We start from the raw sequence: 17,322 nt of genomic DNA on the forward strand, positions 1-17,322 counted from the left end.
AAAGTTTTTGAAGGCTCCCATATCTTTGATTTCCCACGACTAAACAACTCAGTGGTTTGGTTTATTGGAGGCTCATACATCCTTGATTTTCTGGTGAGTGCATCCCCTTGGGGGGTTTGTATTTGGAGAGCACATAAGGTGGAAAAAACGCCAGGTGGAAAGTGGTTTTGATCCTTTTTTTCTTCTCTTCACTCATTGGACTCTATCACCAGTCTTTCAAGAGCACATATGAACTAATATCTGAATAAGATTTTGTATATTGAGCGCTGCTATATATATATATTTAAATTGTGGACTTTTTGAAGTTTTATCTATTTTTTTATGTATATATTTTACAGACTTGGATATAAGTGGCTAAATTGTATAAAATAACAGTCCAAAGTCTGTTCAGAACTACAACACCCAGCAGATTTTGAAACCAAGGGTATAGTGGAATTAGGTAGAATTGAAATACTCTTTATTGATCTCACCAGGAAAACACTATCCGATGTAATCTGTGCTGCAAGTTTCTTGCTTTTTTATGCAGAGTCAAAACTGGAATGCTTATATTTGTATGGAGGCAACTAAAGTTGGCCATGCATTATACAATCTGATTGTACAATCTCCTTTTAGTCCCTTTTCAGATGGGCCAGACTTCGTCCAGTGGATCCACCTGCTCAGTGGGGAATTTCTCCACTGATCCCTGCTGAGAAGTCTGATGACAGGTCCGTATCCGCACAACCCGCAGGTCTCTATGGGGCAGTTGGAGGAAAATGGACTCCCTGGCCATTTCCATCCGACTGTCATCCGATCCGATCCTCTGGACGGATGGGGAATAAATCGGATGCTGGAGGGTATCAGCGGACACATGTCCACTGGCATCCGCCACTCCATAGACAACAATGGGTGGTCCGATTGGGTCCGCCTGAAAAATGGACAGACGAAATTGATAGGTCCACTGATTTGAAAGGGGCCTTAGAATAACCAAAACTATGTAATATGAGGAGAACTAAACAATCCATTCAATTTGTATCAAATCACACAGGCCCTTCTGCCACATAGTTGATGGTAGATCTCAAGGTAATTGTAAAGTCAGATTGTATAGTGTGGACCAAAATAAGACCTACTGCATTTTTGCTAGCACAAAGCAAATTGCAGTGTGCTGTAAAGCAGGTATGTTGGGAAAGTGCATTGGGGTGCTATTTACATCAAATGGTGCACCAATGTACATAACATGTTATTGCAGTGCAGTGGTGTAAATGAGCCCAAATAATTTGGTGTCAATTATGGTATATTTCTGGGTCGCTAAAGGCATTTGGGACAGCCGTAGATTAGTGTGTGTGTGTGTGTGTGTGTGTGTGTGTGTGTGTGTGTATATACACTATATATTACAGGAGTTCTTTAAATCTCCGTGCCGTAGAGCAGGGGTTCTCAACCCTGTCCTCAAGTACCCCCCAACAGGCCATGTTTTGGGAATTTCTCTTAGATTAAATAGCTGTCCAAAATACGAAGCCTTTGACTCTGATTTATAGCACCTGTGCAAGATAAGGGAAAGCCTGCAAACATGGCCCAGTGTGCCGTTAGAGGTTATTCCTACAGCAATGCCCAGTAGTGATGGCCGAACGGTTCGCCCGGCGGTCGTTTCGCGGCGAATTTCCGACATTCGCGGTCCGCACGTTCGAACGCCTTTTTCCGTCGTTCGCCGCGGCGGACTTACGTGTTTAATGTATACAAGAACTTTAACCTTTGGTGACACGTTTATCATGTGATACAGGACAGCCAATTGAGACATGACAGCACATGGACACTTGTACATTCCCCCTAACCTATAAATACACCCGATCCGGTGGCCATTTTACATTCTTTCTTCTGTTACGATAGGGACAGGTTCCTGTGTGGAGTAGGGAGAGATAAACCACTAGCTATTTGGTACACAAAAGTTCTTTTCAGGACTGGTATAGGTGTTAGGTGTTGATAGGTTTGCTGTGCTGCTGATTCTTGCAGCAGCCTGAGTGTCTTTTGTTAGTTTAGAGAAAGGGAAAGGACGGTGTATGCTACAGGGACAGCCAGATTAGTCTTTCATCATCATCATCATCATCATCATCATTAGCTGTTACTATCAAGGTCCACAAAAGAGCTGTTCCAGTAACCACTAATCGTTCTCTTTTTTTGCCAATTTGTATAGGGACAGGAAGGAAGCAGTGTTGTCAGGCAGTGAGGGTAATTTTAAAGACTTGCTGTTATTATTAGTTCCACAAAGGTTCTTTTCAGGACTGGTATCAGTGGTACAGTAATAGGCTTGTACATGTATAATATTCTTTCTTCCAAATATAGAAAGGATATTATACTTGACTGCTGCCCTTCTGCTGCAGTCTGCTAAACATTCACAACTCACTTGTTCCACAAAAGTTCTTATAAGGACTGGTAACTTGGTATAGGGTGCTACGGTACATAGGCTTGAGTGCGGTACAGTCTGCTGTTCTGTAAGGACCGCTATCGGTCCACAATAGATAGGGTTGACGTGCACCACTGCTGACCGCTGCCCTATACTGCAGCAGTCCTTCAGCGGTATAGGGACTGACGTACAGTCTGCTAATCACTAACACACAACCTGCTTGTTCCACAAAAGTTCTTATAAGGACTGGTAACTTGGTATAGGGTGCTACGGTACATAGGCTTGAGTGCGGTACAGTCTGCTGTTCTGTAAGGACCGCTATCGGTCCACAATAGATAGGGTTGACGTGCACCACTGCTGACCGCTGCCCTATACTGCAGCAGTCCTTCAGCGGTATAGGGACTGACGTACAGTCTGCTAAACACTAATACACAACCTGCTTGGTCCACAAAAGTTCTTATAAGGACTGGTAACTTGGTATAGGGTGCTACGGTACATAGGCTTGAGTGCGGTACAGTCTGCTGTTCTGTAAGGACCGCTATCGGTCCACAATAGATAGGGTTGACGTGCACCACTGCTGACCGCTGCCCTATACTGCAGCAGTCCTTCAGCGGTATAGGGACTGACGTACAGTCTGCTAAACACTAATACACAACCTGCTTGGTCCACAAAAGTTCTTATAAGGACTGGTAACTTGGTATAGGGTGCTACGGTACATAGGCTTGAGTGCGGTACAGTCTGCTGTTCTGTAAGGACCGCTATCGGTCCACAATAGATAGGGTTGACGTGCACCACTGCTGACCGCTGCCCTATACTGCAGCAGTCCTTCAGCGGTATAGGGACTGACGTACAGTCTGCTAAACACTAATACACAACCTGCTTGGTCCACAAAAGTTCTTATAAGGACTGGTAACTTGGTATAGGGTGCTACGGTACATAGGCTTGAGTGCGGTACAGTCTGCTGTTCTGTAAGGACCGCTATAGGTCCACAATAGATAGGGTTGACGTGCACCACTGCTGACCGCTCACCTATACTGCAGCAGTCCTTCAGCGGTATAGGGACTGACGTACAGTCTGCTAATCACTAACACACAACCTGCTTGTTCCACAAAAGTTCTTATAAGGACTGGTAACTTGGTATAGGGTGCTACGGTACATAGGCTTGAGTGCGGTACAGTCTGCTGTTCTGTAAGGACCGCTATCGGTCCACAATAGATAGGGTTGACGTGCACCACTGCTGACCGCTGCCCTATACTGCAGCAGTCCTTCAGCGGTATAGGGACTGACGTACAGTCTGCTAATCACTAACACACAACCTGCTTGTTCCACAAAAGTTCTTATAAGGACTGGTAACTTGGTATAGGGTGCTACGGTACATAGGCTTGAGTGCGGTACAGTCTGCTGTTCTGTAAGGACCGCTATCGGTCCACAATAGATAGGGTTGACGTGCACCACTGCTGACCGCTGCCCTATACTGCAGCAGTCCTTCAGCGGTATAGGGACTGACGTACAGTCTGCTAAACACTAATACACAACCTGCTTGGTCCACAAAAGTTCTTATAAGGACTGGTAACTTGGTATAGGGTGCTACGGTACATAGGCTTGAGTGCGGTACAGTCTGCTGTTCTGTAAGGACCGCTATCGGTCCACAATAGATAGGGTTGACGTGCACCACTGCTGACCGCTGCCCTATACTGCAGCAGTCCTTCAGCGGTATAGGGACTGACGTACAGTCTGCTAAACACTAATACACAACCTGCTTGGTCCACAAAAGTTCTTATAAGGACTGGTAACTTGGTATAGGGTGCTACGGTACATAGGCTTGAGTGCGGTACAGTCTGCTGTTCTGTAAGGACCGCTATCGGTCCACAATAGATAGGGTTGACGTGCACCACTGCTGACCGCTGCCCTATACTGCAGCAGTCCTTCAGCGGTATAGGGACTGACGTACAGTCTGCTAAACACTAATACACAACCTGCTTGGTCCACAAAAGTTCTTATAAGGACTGGTAACTTGGTATAGGGTGCTACGGTACATAGGCTTGAGTGCGGTACAGTCTGCTGTTCTGTAAGGACCGCTATAGGTCCACAATAGATAGGGTTGACGTGCACCACTGCTGACCGCTCACCTATACTGCAGCAGTCCTTCAGCGGTATAGGGACTGACGTACAGTCTGCTAATCACTAACACACAACCTGCTTGTTCCACAAAAGTTCTTATAAGGACTGGTAACTTGGTATAGGGTGCTACGGTACATAGGCTTGAGTGCGGTACAGTCTGCTGTTCTGTAAGGACCGCTATCGGTCCACAATAGATAGGGTTGACGTGCACCACTGCTGACCGCTGCCCTATACTGCAGCAGTCCTTCAGCGGTATAGGGACTGACGTACAGTCTGCTAATCACTAACACACAACCTGCTTGTTCCACAAAAGTTCTTATAAGGACTGGTAACTTGGTATAGGGTGCTACGGTACATAGGCTTGAGTGCGGTACAGTCTGCTGTTCTGTAAGGACCGCTATAGGTCCACAATAGATAGGGTTGACGTGCACCACTGCTGACCGCTCACCTATACTGCAGCAGTCCTTCAGCGGTATAGGGACTAAGAGTTTTGTCACAGGGTCATTTAAAAAATGACATGCAGAGGAAGAGGCAGGCCCTTCCGCAGGGGTGGTAGGGGTAGGGCAGGAGCAACAGGCTTGAGCCAAAGTGGGAAGTTGCAGAAGGTGCGTTCAATTACTTTAAAGGATGCACCAGACTTGGTTGAGTGGCTCGCTCAGCCTTACTCTTCTGCACCCTCCTCATCCTCTCGATCTGCACCCTCTTCTTCACTCTCTGCTATGTGCACCCCCAAAGACACTACCACCAACAACACGACCACCACCACCACCACCACATACCTTCCGCTTGAGTCACTGGAATTATTTTCCGATCCATATCAAGAGGACATTTCTGATGCGCAGCCACTCTTGGTATTGGATCAGGAAGAGGAGGTAGCAACAAGCGCTACTCAGCAGTCTGACGCCAGTACCCAGATCAGCCCAAGGAGGAGGTTGGTCCCCGGTGTTGCTGCCTACTCCGAGATCTCTACTTATAGCGGTGGGGAAGGTGACGTTGATGATGACGTGTCTAGTGATGTCACGTGGGTGCCCACAAGAGAGGAAGAGGAGGGGAGTTCAGAGGGAGATATGGACCAGCAGATAGGGAGGAGAAGCAGCAATGACTTACATTGCACAGCAGGGACAAAGCAGACTGCAAATGTATCAGGAGCGAGTCATCGACCATGTACGGTCACATCTGGCGCTCCCAGGACACCGGCACATGGCTCCGCAGTGTGGGCTTTTTTTAACGTGTCCGCTGCTGACAATAGCGTTGCCATCTGCAATCTTTGCAGTCAACGCGTTAGTCGCGGTAAGCCCAATACTCACCTAGGGACGACCGCCTTAAGAAGGCACATGAGCAGCCATCACCGAGCCCAGTGGGAGCAACGGAACACACAAAGCCACACTGCAGGCTCTCACCGTCCAGCCTCGTCTTCTACTTCTCCTTCTCCTCTCTCCTCACAATTGTCCTCCACTCCACCTTCCATCACGCCAAGCTCACATTTTTCTGCAAAAAGGCAGGCTTCCGTGGGCCTAATGTTTGAGCGTAAAAAAATGATGATGCCGGATAACCCTCTTGCCCAACGGTTGGCGGCTGGCTTGTCAGAACTCATAGCCCGCCAACTACTGCCATATAAACTGGTGGACTCGGAGGCCTTTCGCAAATTTGTGGCCATTGGAACACCACAATGGAAGGTCCCAGGAAGGAAGTATTTCTCAGAGAAGGGCATCCCAGAGCTATATGGCCATGTTCAGCGGCAAGTGAATGTATCTCTGGCACACAGTGTCGGTGCCAAGATACATCTGACCACAGACACGTGGTCTAGCAAACACGGGCAGGGAAGGTATATCAGTTTTACTGCCCACTGGGTGAACCTTCTGACGGCCGTCAAGCATGTAACCCGTGGCACCCGTGTAGATTTGGTTTTACCGCCACGGATTGCATGCAGGCCTGACTCTTCTTCTCCTCCTCCTACTCCATCCTCCTCCCTCTCCTCCTCAGCTGCCTCCTCCTTTTCCGCTGCTAGCGTCTCTTCCACTGCACCGCCCAAGCTCCCCAGAACCTATTCCACATGCCAGGTGAGACGTTGCCATGCCGTGCTGCGTCTGTTGTGCCTGGAAGCAAAGAGCCACACTGGCCCGGCACTCCTTTCAGCTTTGCGTTCACAGGCAGATGAGTGGCTAACACCGCTCAATTTGACAGTTGGTAAAGTGGTGTGTGACAACGGTGCCAATCTGCTTAGCGCATTGAAACAGGGCAAAATCACGCACGTGCCGTGCATGGCACACGTCTTAAACTTGGTCGTGCAGCGATTCCTTGTCAAATACCCTGGGGTCCAGGACATCTTGCGGCAGGCAAGGAAAATCTCGGCCCATTTCAGAAGATCTTACACGGCCATGGCTCGCCTTGCTGACATTCAGCGGCGACACCATCTGCCGGTCAGACGTCTTATTTGCGATTGCCCGACGCGATGGAACTCAACCTTCTATATGCTTGATAGGCTGCTCCAGCAGAAACGTGCAGTTAACGTCTACCTGTATGAACTCTGCGAAAGAAACGGTTCTGGGGAGCTGGGTTTTTTTTCACCGCGCCAGTGGCTGCTCATGCGCGACACATGCAGACTTCTGCGGCCATTTGAGGAGATCACCAAACTGGTCAGTCGCAGCCATGGCGCCATCAGTGACATGGTACCTTATGCCTTCTTTCTGGAGCGTGCATTGCGTCGTGTCATTGATCAGGCTGTGGAGGAGCAGGAGCGGGAAGATGAGGAAGTCGCAATGCTGGATGAATTCCCAGGGGGGGCTACTCTATCTGAGACAAGTCAACAACAGGAGTCTGATGAGGAGTCAGAGGAGGATGGTGCCGGGGCGGATGAGCAGGAGCAAGAAGAGCATGCTTTAAACCTTTCTGGGATCCCTGTTGTGCGTGGATGGGGAGAGGAGAATGAAGAGGACGACATTATCCTGGATGATGAGCAGGAGCCAGGCCACCACACCGCTTCCACTTTAGTGCAAATGGGGGCCTTCATGCTCCAGTGTTTTAATAGGGACCCCCGTATAAAAAGCATGAGGGTCAAGGACCAGTACTGGGTGGCAACGTACTTAGACCCCCGGTACAAACACAAAATGGCGGAAATGTTACCGCCGTCGCAGAGGGCTGTCAGAATGCAGCACTTCCAGGCCTTGCTTCGAGAAATGCTGCATTCTGCTTTTGCGTGCGCTGGCAGAGGAGCAATTCCCACTCCCAGAGAAGGATTTGCGGGTACCAATCCAACAGCGCCTGCAAGAAGAGGCCGGTTTGAAGATGTGTTGGTGACTTCGGATATGAGGTCATTCTTTCAGCCGACCCATCGACAGGTGTCATCCGGATCCAGCATCAGGGAACGCCTAGACCGTCAGGTGTCCGACTACATTGGGTTAACGGCCGATGTGGACGCTCTGAGGAGTGATGAACCCCTAGACTACTGGGTGGGCAGGCTTGACCTCTGGCCAGAGCTTGCCCAATTTGCAATCGAACTGTTGGCTTGCCCCTCATCCAGTGTCCTGTCCGAAAGGACGTTCAGCGCAGCAGGGGGGATTGTGACCGATAAGCGTACTCGCCTAGCTCACCACAGTGTTAACTACCTCACATTTCTAAAAATGAATGAGGCATGGATCTCGGAGGAATTCAACACATGTGACCAGTAGACCATGTATATGTCTATAAACTATTTTTTTAATCAAGCACACAGACCTTCTTAATTCATTTGGCTCACTTCCTTGACCCAAAAAAGCACACCGTACTATATGCCCCTACCCTCCTCTTTGAAGAGGTTGAGCGGTGTCATATTTCTACTGGGGCTGCTTATGATATCCCTGTGCTGTGCTGACTTCCTCCTGGGGGTTCTTATTATGAAGGGATCACACTATCCCTGTGCTGTGCTGACTTCCTCCTGGGGGTTCTTATTATGAGGGGATCACACCATCCCTGTGCTGTGCTGACTTCCTCCTGGGGCTGCTTACGGTGCTGCTGTCAGTGCTGTATGTCACGGTGCTGCTGTCAGCGCTGTATGTCACGGTGCTGCTGTCAGCGCTGTATGTCACGGTGCTGCTGTCAGCGCTGTATGTCACGGTGCTGCTGTCAGCGCTGTATGTCACGGTGCTGCTGTCAGCGCTGTATGTCACGGTGCTGCTGTCAGCGCTGTATGTCACGGTGCTGCTGTCAGCGCTGTATGTCACGGTGCTGCTGTCAGCGCTGTATGTCACGGTGCTGCTGTCAGCGCTGTATGTCACGGTGCTGCTGTCAGCGCTGTATGTCACGGTGCTGCTGTCAGCGCTGTATGTCACGGTGCTGCTGTCAGCGCTGTATGTCACGGTGCTGCTGTCAGTGCTCTGTATTACGGTGCTGCTGTCAGTGCTCTGTATTACGGTGCTGCTGTCAGATGCCTCTATCACGGTGCATGTGTCATTCCGGTATGTCACGCTGCTGGTGATCATCTCCTGCACCCTCTTCTTTGCCTACCCTGGTCCCTGACCTTCCCTCTCCTCCATTGCCTTCATTAGCTCCATAGTCCTGAATTGTTAGAACAATTTCCCAAATAAAATAAAAATGCTTGTAGTTATCGATCCCAAATTCACCTCATACATGTATTATGTCATTGTCCAGATGGTGGGACTACGTTTTACCCCCTAATAATTACCACGTGGCCGCAAATTCGACATGAAGGTTTGCAAAGTTCGCCTCCCATTGAAGTCAATGGGGCCCGCGGCGAACGTTCTGTTTCGCGAACGTTTGGGTCCGTTCGCATTTCGCGTTCGCGAAACGTCCCGTCGGAAGTTCGTCCATCACTAATGCCCAGTTTTATGACTTGATCATTTAGAATATAAATGACTGTATGAGTCAATGCCCATGTTCCAACAAGCTTCCTACCGCACAATCTACTGATAAAACCGTAGTTCGTTTATGATGGCATTTAACAATAAAGGTGTGGATTAGGTACCCAGCTTGTGTCAATATGGTTAAATTGATTTGATATTTCTTCCCGGTGAACATAGATGAAGAATAGTAACTGAATTCAACAGAGTAGAGCCAAGCTCCAATGGGTACTCTGACCACATTTAAACCTAGCAGAGGTTTGAACTTTTCCCTTCTCTGTTTTGTATGGAGTTGGGCTTTAAGATGTTGTATGTGATCTACAATGTGCCTTTTATTTCTATAAAGCTATCTATATCCACTGCTGTTTCTCTAGCATATGTTAGAAGTCAAAACCAGTTGGCACTTTTAAAAAAACAGTTTGTAGACCTTAAACATACATCTTCCAACCTTCTAAGATTGGAAAAACGGCCATTGCTTTAGCAGAAATATGAAACCAGGGGCACACCCCTGCAATGCTCCTTATTGCATTGTACACCACTGCAATAAAAAAAAAAAACGTTCCCCTGTAAGACAACTGCATAATGTGCTAGTATGCATTGCATACTAGCACGTTATGAAATACCTTAAAACAAACCCTTCAGCAGCGCACTGTCACCTCGGCTGACATCTTCCTTGGGTCTTCTTTCCGCGTTTGCTAGCTTCGGCTTTGTGAATGGCCAGAGCCACGATGGCGTTGCCACGCATTCGCTTTGGAGCCCTCGGTTCCAACACGGTGCTCTGAAGGCCTGCCATGATATGCCGGATCTTCAGAGGGCATGCACTGGTGATACCAGCTGCATCTAGTGTGAATATATCCTAAACTGTGCCCATTTAGGAGATATTTTACCTACAGGTAAGCCTTCTTATAGGCTTACCTGTAGGTAGAAATCACAAAGTGGACTTTTCTATCGCTTTAAAGCCGAGCTCCACCGTAAAAAAATAAATAAAAATTTATTAAAAGCCAGCAGCTACAAATACTGCAGCTGCTGACTTTTAACAAAAAATAGACACTTGCCTGTCCAGGGTGCCCACGATGTCGGCAGCAGGTGATGAGAAATCGCTCATCTCTCGGCTGCCCGCGCCGCCATCCTCTGTCAGGGAATCAGGAAGTGAAGCATTGCGGCTTCACTGCCCGGTTCCCTACTGCGCTGCGCGTCTTCACTGGTCCCCGCTGTTTTCTGGGAGTTGTGTGTTTCCCAGAACACAATGGGGGTGGGCATCTGCAGCTATTCTGCGGCTAGCTATACCCGGAAGTGGGTGCAGATACCTGTATTATACAGGTATCTGCACCTCCCTCCCTACTTTCCCCACAAAACGGAAAGCTCTATTTGTGGGGAAAAAAGGACATCAATTTTGTTTGGGTACAGTGTAGCACGACCGCGCAATTGTCAGTTAAAGTGACGCAGTGCATATTGGGGGGGAAAAAAAATGGCCTGGTCATTAAGGAGGTTAATCCTTCCAGTCCTTAAGTGGTAAAGCTAAAAAATGTTTAGGTTATAATGTTGCCCCCTGCTGACTTTTAGTATAAGAACACTTAACTGTCCAGGGAGCCGATTCTTCAATTGGCTTCGGGTGCTGGCATCTGACGTACGGGAAACAGTAAGTGAAGCCTTGTGGCTTCTCAGCCAGTTTCCTACTGCACATGCACAAGTGAATGGGGGGCCAAACTTCCGGCTTGGTTATCCGTGGTACCCGCTCTCTCCCCCCCCCCCCCCAAAACAAAACACAGTGCAATGTGGCAGTGGAGGGTGCAAACAGCCTTTTGGGTGGTGCTGTTTCTCATCCCCCGAGCTCTTATGCAGCTGAGAACAGAGGGAATGTAACGGGAAAATAGAGGGAATGTAGTATATAGAGTTTGCCTTTTCATATCTATTTTAAACTGAATGGGTTGTGTTACAAGTTTTTTGTTTAAAATCACCTTAGATGGGTACTATAACAAAACACCTGAAATGAGAAAAAGGCCTTTTTGAGTTGACTTGTTAGAACGCAAAATTACAGTTAATTTTTTTTTCCTCCTTTGCAGCTACTGAACTCTCTGGGAGTGGATGAGGACTCTGCCTGTAAACATGGACTGTGCTTCAGAGATGGCCAGAGGAAAGTGGATTATATTTTGGCATACACCTATAAGAAGTCTTCCAGTAACCGAACTCCAAGTAAAAAGTCCCACCATAACAACTCAGTACACTCTTCTCGGGGGGCTAGAGATGGCCACCACCTTCCTGGTGGAGGTCCTGACCTAGAAACTGCAGAATCAGAACCCAGAATAGATTATCATGAAGATGACAAGAGATTCCGCAGGGAGGAATTTGAAGGAAACCTGATGGAGACTGGTCTGGAGCTAGAGAAAGATGAAGAGGTAAGGCTCCACTTGCAGGCAATACAGACAGCACATGATGAAGACTAATGCCCCGTACACACGATCAGAAATTCCGCCAGCAAAAGTCAGATGCGAGCTTTTGGTCGGAAATTCTGACCGTGTGTATGCTCCATCTGACTTTTGCTGGCGGAATTCCCACCAGCAAATGATTGAGAGCAGGTTCTCAATTTTTTGGTCGGAAAAAGGTCCGAACGGAAATCCCGATCGTCTGTACCAATTCCGACGCGCAAAATTCCTACGCGTGCTCGGAAACAATTTGACACATGCTCTGAAGCATTGAACTTCATTTTCTCGACTCGTCGTAGTGTTGTACATCACCGCTTTCTTGACTGTTGAAAGTTCAGAGAGCTTTTGTGTGGCCATGTGTATGCAAGCCAAGCTTGAGCGGAATTCCCCGTACATACGAGTGGATTTTCCGTCGGAAAAAACTGGTGAATGTTTTTTCCGACTAAAAATCCGCTCGTGCTTACGGGGCATTAGATGTGCAGACACGATCCAGTCTTTCTCAGACACTCCTTTTGCTGTGTATAGTGCTTGGATCTTAAATAACAGATTTCATGCATATGGAAAATGAAGACAGCTACCGGTTGACCACAGTTGTGGGAAATATGTTTAAAAGAGGTTTAAAATAAAACTTGTTTCACCACTGTTTGTAGAAATAAAATGACAATGGCCACTTCTATGTAGCTATAACCTTGGAAGCAGGTAGACAGTGATGTTTATGGTTAGGGATGAGCTTGATGTTCAGGTCGAACACTGGGTGTTTGCCCATTCGCCGAAGAGCGAACATTATGGGGCATTCGCAGCAAATTTGAGCGCTGCGGAACACTTGATGATGCTCTGCGAGATCGCAGTGCATTGCTGTATGATGATTGACCAAAGCATGCACCTGACCTGCATGCTTTGGCCAATCACAGCGCCCTCTGCTAAGAGAGCCATAATTGGCCAAAGGCAGGGTGCCTTTGGCCAATCATGTCACGGGGGACTAAGTCCCCACCCCACACTATATAAGACTGCTTACACGGCAGCCGTGTGCAGTGTTGTTAGTATGGACAGAGAGACAGTTTGGTTGTTCAGTTAGTGCCAGTGTACTTAATTAAAAAAAAAATATATATATATATATATATATATATATATATATATATATATATTTTATTATTACATATATACTATGCATCCAGTGTAGCCTATATCTACAGTGCATTCCATGGTGTACTCTGTTTCTAATACACAGTATCTAATAGTGTCTACTACACTTCTGGTGGTATATACAGTGCAGCCATTGTACAGTTTCTAATACAATACAGAAGGTGGCCGGCTAACCAATGCCTTTAAAGAATTTTTAAGTCCTTGGCACCAAGGTCTGATCGGTTCAAGAAACCATCACCAGCACCTGCATTACATGGTGCAGGAATTTCTAGCAACAAGAGCAGACTTGAAGACCTTTCCAACAGAGAATCCCCTGGATTACTGGGTCTTAAGGCAGGACCACTGGCCAGAACTAGCTCAATATGCAATTGAGCTACCAGCCTGTCCTGCATCCAGCATGCTTTTTGAGCCCACATTCAGTGCTGCTGGAGGGTTTGTAATGGATCAAAGAGTGCGCCTGTCCACATACTCCATTGATAGGCTCACATTCATAAAAATGAATAAGTCTTGGATCAGCAGCTATCAACCACCTGATGCTGATGTAACTGATTGAATTTGCTATGGATGTGGGATCCCTTAAAAAAACTGCCTATGCTGACTATCCTATTCCTCCTCAATCTTGATGCTAGATTCCAACAATATTTTTGGTTTAGGGCATCACCACCACCACCCAATTTTTCTGCCTCTGTTCAACAAGGGCATGTAATTAAAATTTTTGATATAATATTTCACAGCAGGGCCCTTTCCTGCGCCCACCAGTAAAGCCTCATACACATGATTGGATTTTCCGAGGGGAAATGTGTGATGACAGACTGTTGGTGGAAAATCCGACCGTGTATGCTATCGGACAATTGTTGGCCAATGTTCCGTGGACAAATGTTAAATGACAGGCTTATACATTTGCCATGGACAAGTGTCTGTTGTCGGATTTTTTTTTTACACAAGTCCGTCTGACAAAAGTCCAAAGTACAAACACGCATGATTGGAAGCGAGGACGAGCCAAGTCGGTCTTGTAAACTAGCGCTCGTAATGGAGAATTAACATTCGTGACGTGGCAAATTATGAAATCTCAAAATGCAGCGCATATTCTCTTCTTCTTTAATGGAATAATAATGAAGCTGCTTTGCTGGTAATACTCATGGAGTTATTGCAAACAAATATTCAAAGGCTTTTTTTTTTCTAGTGATATCAAGAATAATATTTTTTTATCATTTTTTTTTTTTTTTGGGCAAGTTACCACGACACCATTCTCCTGTAGCTTTTAAGATGAAAGATACAACTATGTTGGTATCCCTTGTTAATTTTACATTGTATTTTTTTAAAATGTAACTGCCTACTCCCAAAATGTCATTTGAAGTAAAACACGTAGCCAAGTATTATTCTCCACAATTTTTTTATTGTGCATTAAAAAAAGAAAACAAATATGATTAGACATGCTATCTGCCAATAGAACTGAACCAAAAACAATTGTGTGGCCATGTGTATGGAAGACAAGTTTGGGCCAATGCCCTTCGGACACAATTCCAGTTTTGTTAGCCAACAATCAGATTGTGTGTAGGCTTTTCTGTGAAGTCTTACAGTGTTCTGATACCACCAAAACCTAAAGCCCAATTTTCTGCAGAGTATATAGGGCAGGCTGTATAGTGTGTGTGTGTGTGTGTGTATATATACTGCTGTTCAGAGTATATAGTGCCTGGGGGACCCCCACGCCATTTTTGTTTCTTTTTTAAATTTGGTTCCCCTTAATATCCATACTGGACTGAACAGGCCTGGTAATGGACTGGGGAGGAGGTTTTCATCTATATTGCCCGGATCCGACAATACCTTACAGCCGCGAGTAGTTTTAAATTACATTTTTTCCTTTAGAAATGTAATTTGCTGTGCTATTGTTCTAACCACTGGCAAAATGTGCTACTTTACAGGCATACTAAGGACACCCCCCCCCCCCCGGCGTGATATTTAAAGGAATATTTCATTTTTATTGTTTCGCTTTAAGCATTATTAAAAACACTGTTCCCGGGAAATAAAAAAAAAAGCAGCTGTTTTAAAACTTTTTTTTTTTTTTTGCAATGATATATGTCCCCTGGAGCAGGGCATATATAAGCCTTTCAAATTAGCACTTTTGACTTCGTGTCCCATAGACTTTAACGGTGTTCGCATGTTTGAACAAATGTTTTGCCTGTTCGCATGTTCTGCTGCAAACCGAACCAGGTTTTTTTTTTTTTTTTTGGCTCATCCCTATTTATGGTGCCTGGTAGAGTGGCTGCAGGTCCCACTGGCCTTCTATATATTTAGGGCAATTTTATTGAGCTAATGACTATAAATCACAGATTTTTGATTTTTTTTTTTTTTTGTTTTTTTTCCCTTTTCGGAGCTTGGTTATATATATCCTCAGATTTTCCATTTTAGAATTCCTTCAGATGGCACTGGGTGTAGGCTGAATTAGAAGTATTATATAGCAGTAGAATGCTGGAATTGGCAGTTGAGCTGACTGGTAGAACAATAGTTTGAGGATTCTGCTTTGTTTTTATGGTTACCATGAAGTCTGTTTTCTGTATTGTGCAACTTTTGTTAATCATGAGATATCAGGAATATCTTTGAAAAGGTTGTGTTCCACCCATTTGATTTTCTCCACTCCCTGCTTCCTAAATATACTGTTGATTGTGTATATCATAGAGCGCTCCCCAGGTGTGTCACCGTGTCCAGTGCCAGGTTTCTGGATGGTAAATCTTTGTTTCCCATGACCACAAAATCAAGAAAGCAAAAGATCAAAAAAAAAAGTTAATGCTCCATGTTGTACATATCCATGGAGAAAAAAAAATACATCCTACAGACTTCCTGTCATTTATACAGAATGTGCTTCACACTATGTGAGAAACCACAGATAGGATTTTGAGGAAGCAGTGATGAAACCTGTTCAGCTTCACTGCTATTGATGACCTTGTCACAAAACTAGTAGGCAGTCTCATTGTCAAAGGATCAAGGTTTCTCTCATAGGTACATTGATTTATAACCTGCCTCTTTTAAGAAGCTCATCCCTTTTTTTTTTTTTTTTTTTTTTTTTTTTTTTTTTTCGCGCTTTAGGGGATGCATACCTTCACTTCAGTGGGCTGAATGCAGAAGGCTTAGCTGGAAAGTTGTGTGATGTCTGTGCTCACAAATTTCCAGACATGTCTTGATGTCCCATTTTTCCTGAACCTTTCAACAGTGAAATGTCAGAGCTACCATTATTTAATCTTTTTGAAGATACATGCTCTGGGGCTATTATCCTTTTGAAGTGTTTAGGCAATATAAATAAAATGTACTACATTGCAATATGACAAAGGATATGAATGTTCATATCAGCATACCTTGCATGCACATGCAAAATTTGGATCAACAACTTGGTAATCTGAGAAACATGGATGTTGGGATGCAACTTCAAATACAAGTTGGCAGTGGTAGTTATCTGTCTTTCCTGGCAGATTTTCTTCTAAAGTGGAGGGCCATCCTAAAATAAGAAATGTCATTAATATTCTTAAAAAATTAAAAATATTAAAAAAAAATGTTTAACTTAATTGAAACTGCTGTTGTTAGGCAGTCTTCCTAATCTGCTTCTTCCTATTCTGCGGCGCTTCCTCCTCTTCGACGAGCAGCCCCGTTGCCTTGTGGGACGTGTGTGTGTGTGTGTGTGTGTGTGTGTGTGTCCCAAAAAACAACGGGGCCAGTCCAGGGCCGTCTTTAATATTGATTGGACCCTGGGCAAAACTTTTCTTGGGGGGGGGGGGGTGGGGGGCAGAAGGCAGCCCAACTGGAAAAAGGCATGGATGCACGGCAGACTGTAGCCGAGCAGATCTCAGACAAACTGACAGTCCCATACCCAAGTGGGAGGTTTCAAGGAGAAGTGATGGATCCCTTGACTTTCCCTACTCATCTGGAACCGTTAGCTGTCGCCATTGCTGTCCCTGGGATGGGTGACCTGTCCCTACACTACCCGCATGCTAAATTTGTGCCAAACTCAGGAGCCAGGGTCTTAAATAGACTCTTATTGACTAAAGATGGCCACAAGAGTTACATGGGCTCTCAGCATTCAACCAAATCCCTGCCCCAGTGACTCAGAAAACCACAGAGGAACCATGTTCCTCTTGACTTTCTCTCCCTTTGCACTGCTGCTGCAGTAAAGCGCCACCTGCAGTGGAGACATAGGCTAACATGTTAATGTTCAGTGTGTGTGAGAAGAAAAATGGCAGCCATTCAATTGATTAAAACCTATGAGGGTGGGCAACTGTTAAATGGAAGAATACTCTCTTGATATTCTGTAAACTTCTATTGATGAGAAAAGTCCCAAAATAGAGTCCATTCACTTGTGTAAAAACTCAAAATGTATTTAATAAAATAAGATTACAAGAATGATATTAAAATACAAAATGTAATAATATCAATAATG

At 45.7% G+C, this 17,322-nt stretch overlaps 1 protein-coding gene across 5 annotated transcripts in view; it reads left to right on the top strand.

Moving 5' to 3' along the window:
• Window positions 1-17,322, top strand: part of ANO1 (anoctamin 1) — a 322,106-nt gene that overhangs the window by 173,900 nt on the left and 130,884 nt on the right. For all 5 annotated transcript variants that reach the window (XM_077462289.1, XM_077462271.1, XM_077462279.1 and 2 more), the window contains one exon: window positions 11,394-11,726. In XM_077462289.1, coding sequence (XP_077318415.1) covers window positions 11,394-11,726 — 333 coding nt within the window. The remainder of the gene's footprint in view (window positions 1-11,393; window positions 11,727-17,322) is intronic.

The sequence above is a fragment of the Lithobates pipiens genome, unplaced genomic scaffold (genome assembly GCF_037356315.1).
Source record: "Lithobates pipiens isolate NorthernLeopardFrog02 unplaced genomic scaffold, aLitPip1_a1.2 Scaffold_10, whole genome shotgun sequence".
Lineage (NCBI taxonomy): Eukaryota > Metazoa > Chordata > Amphibia > Anura > Ranidae > Lithobates > Lithobates pipiens.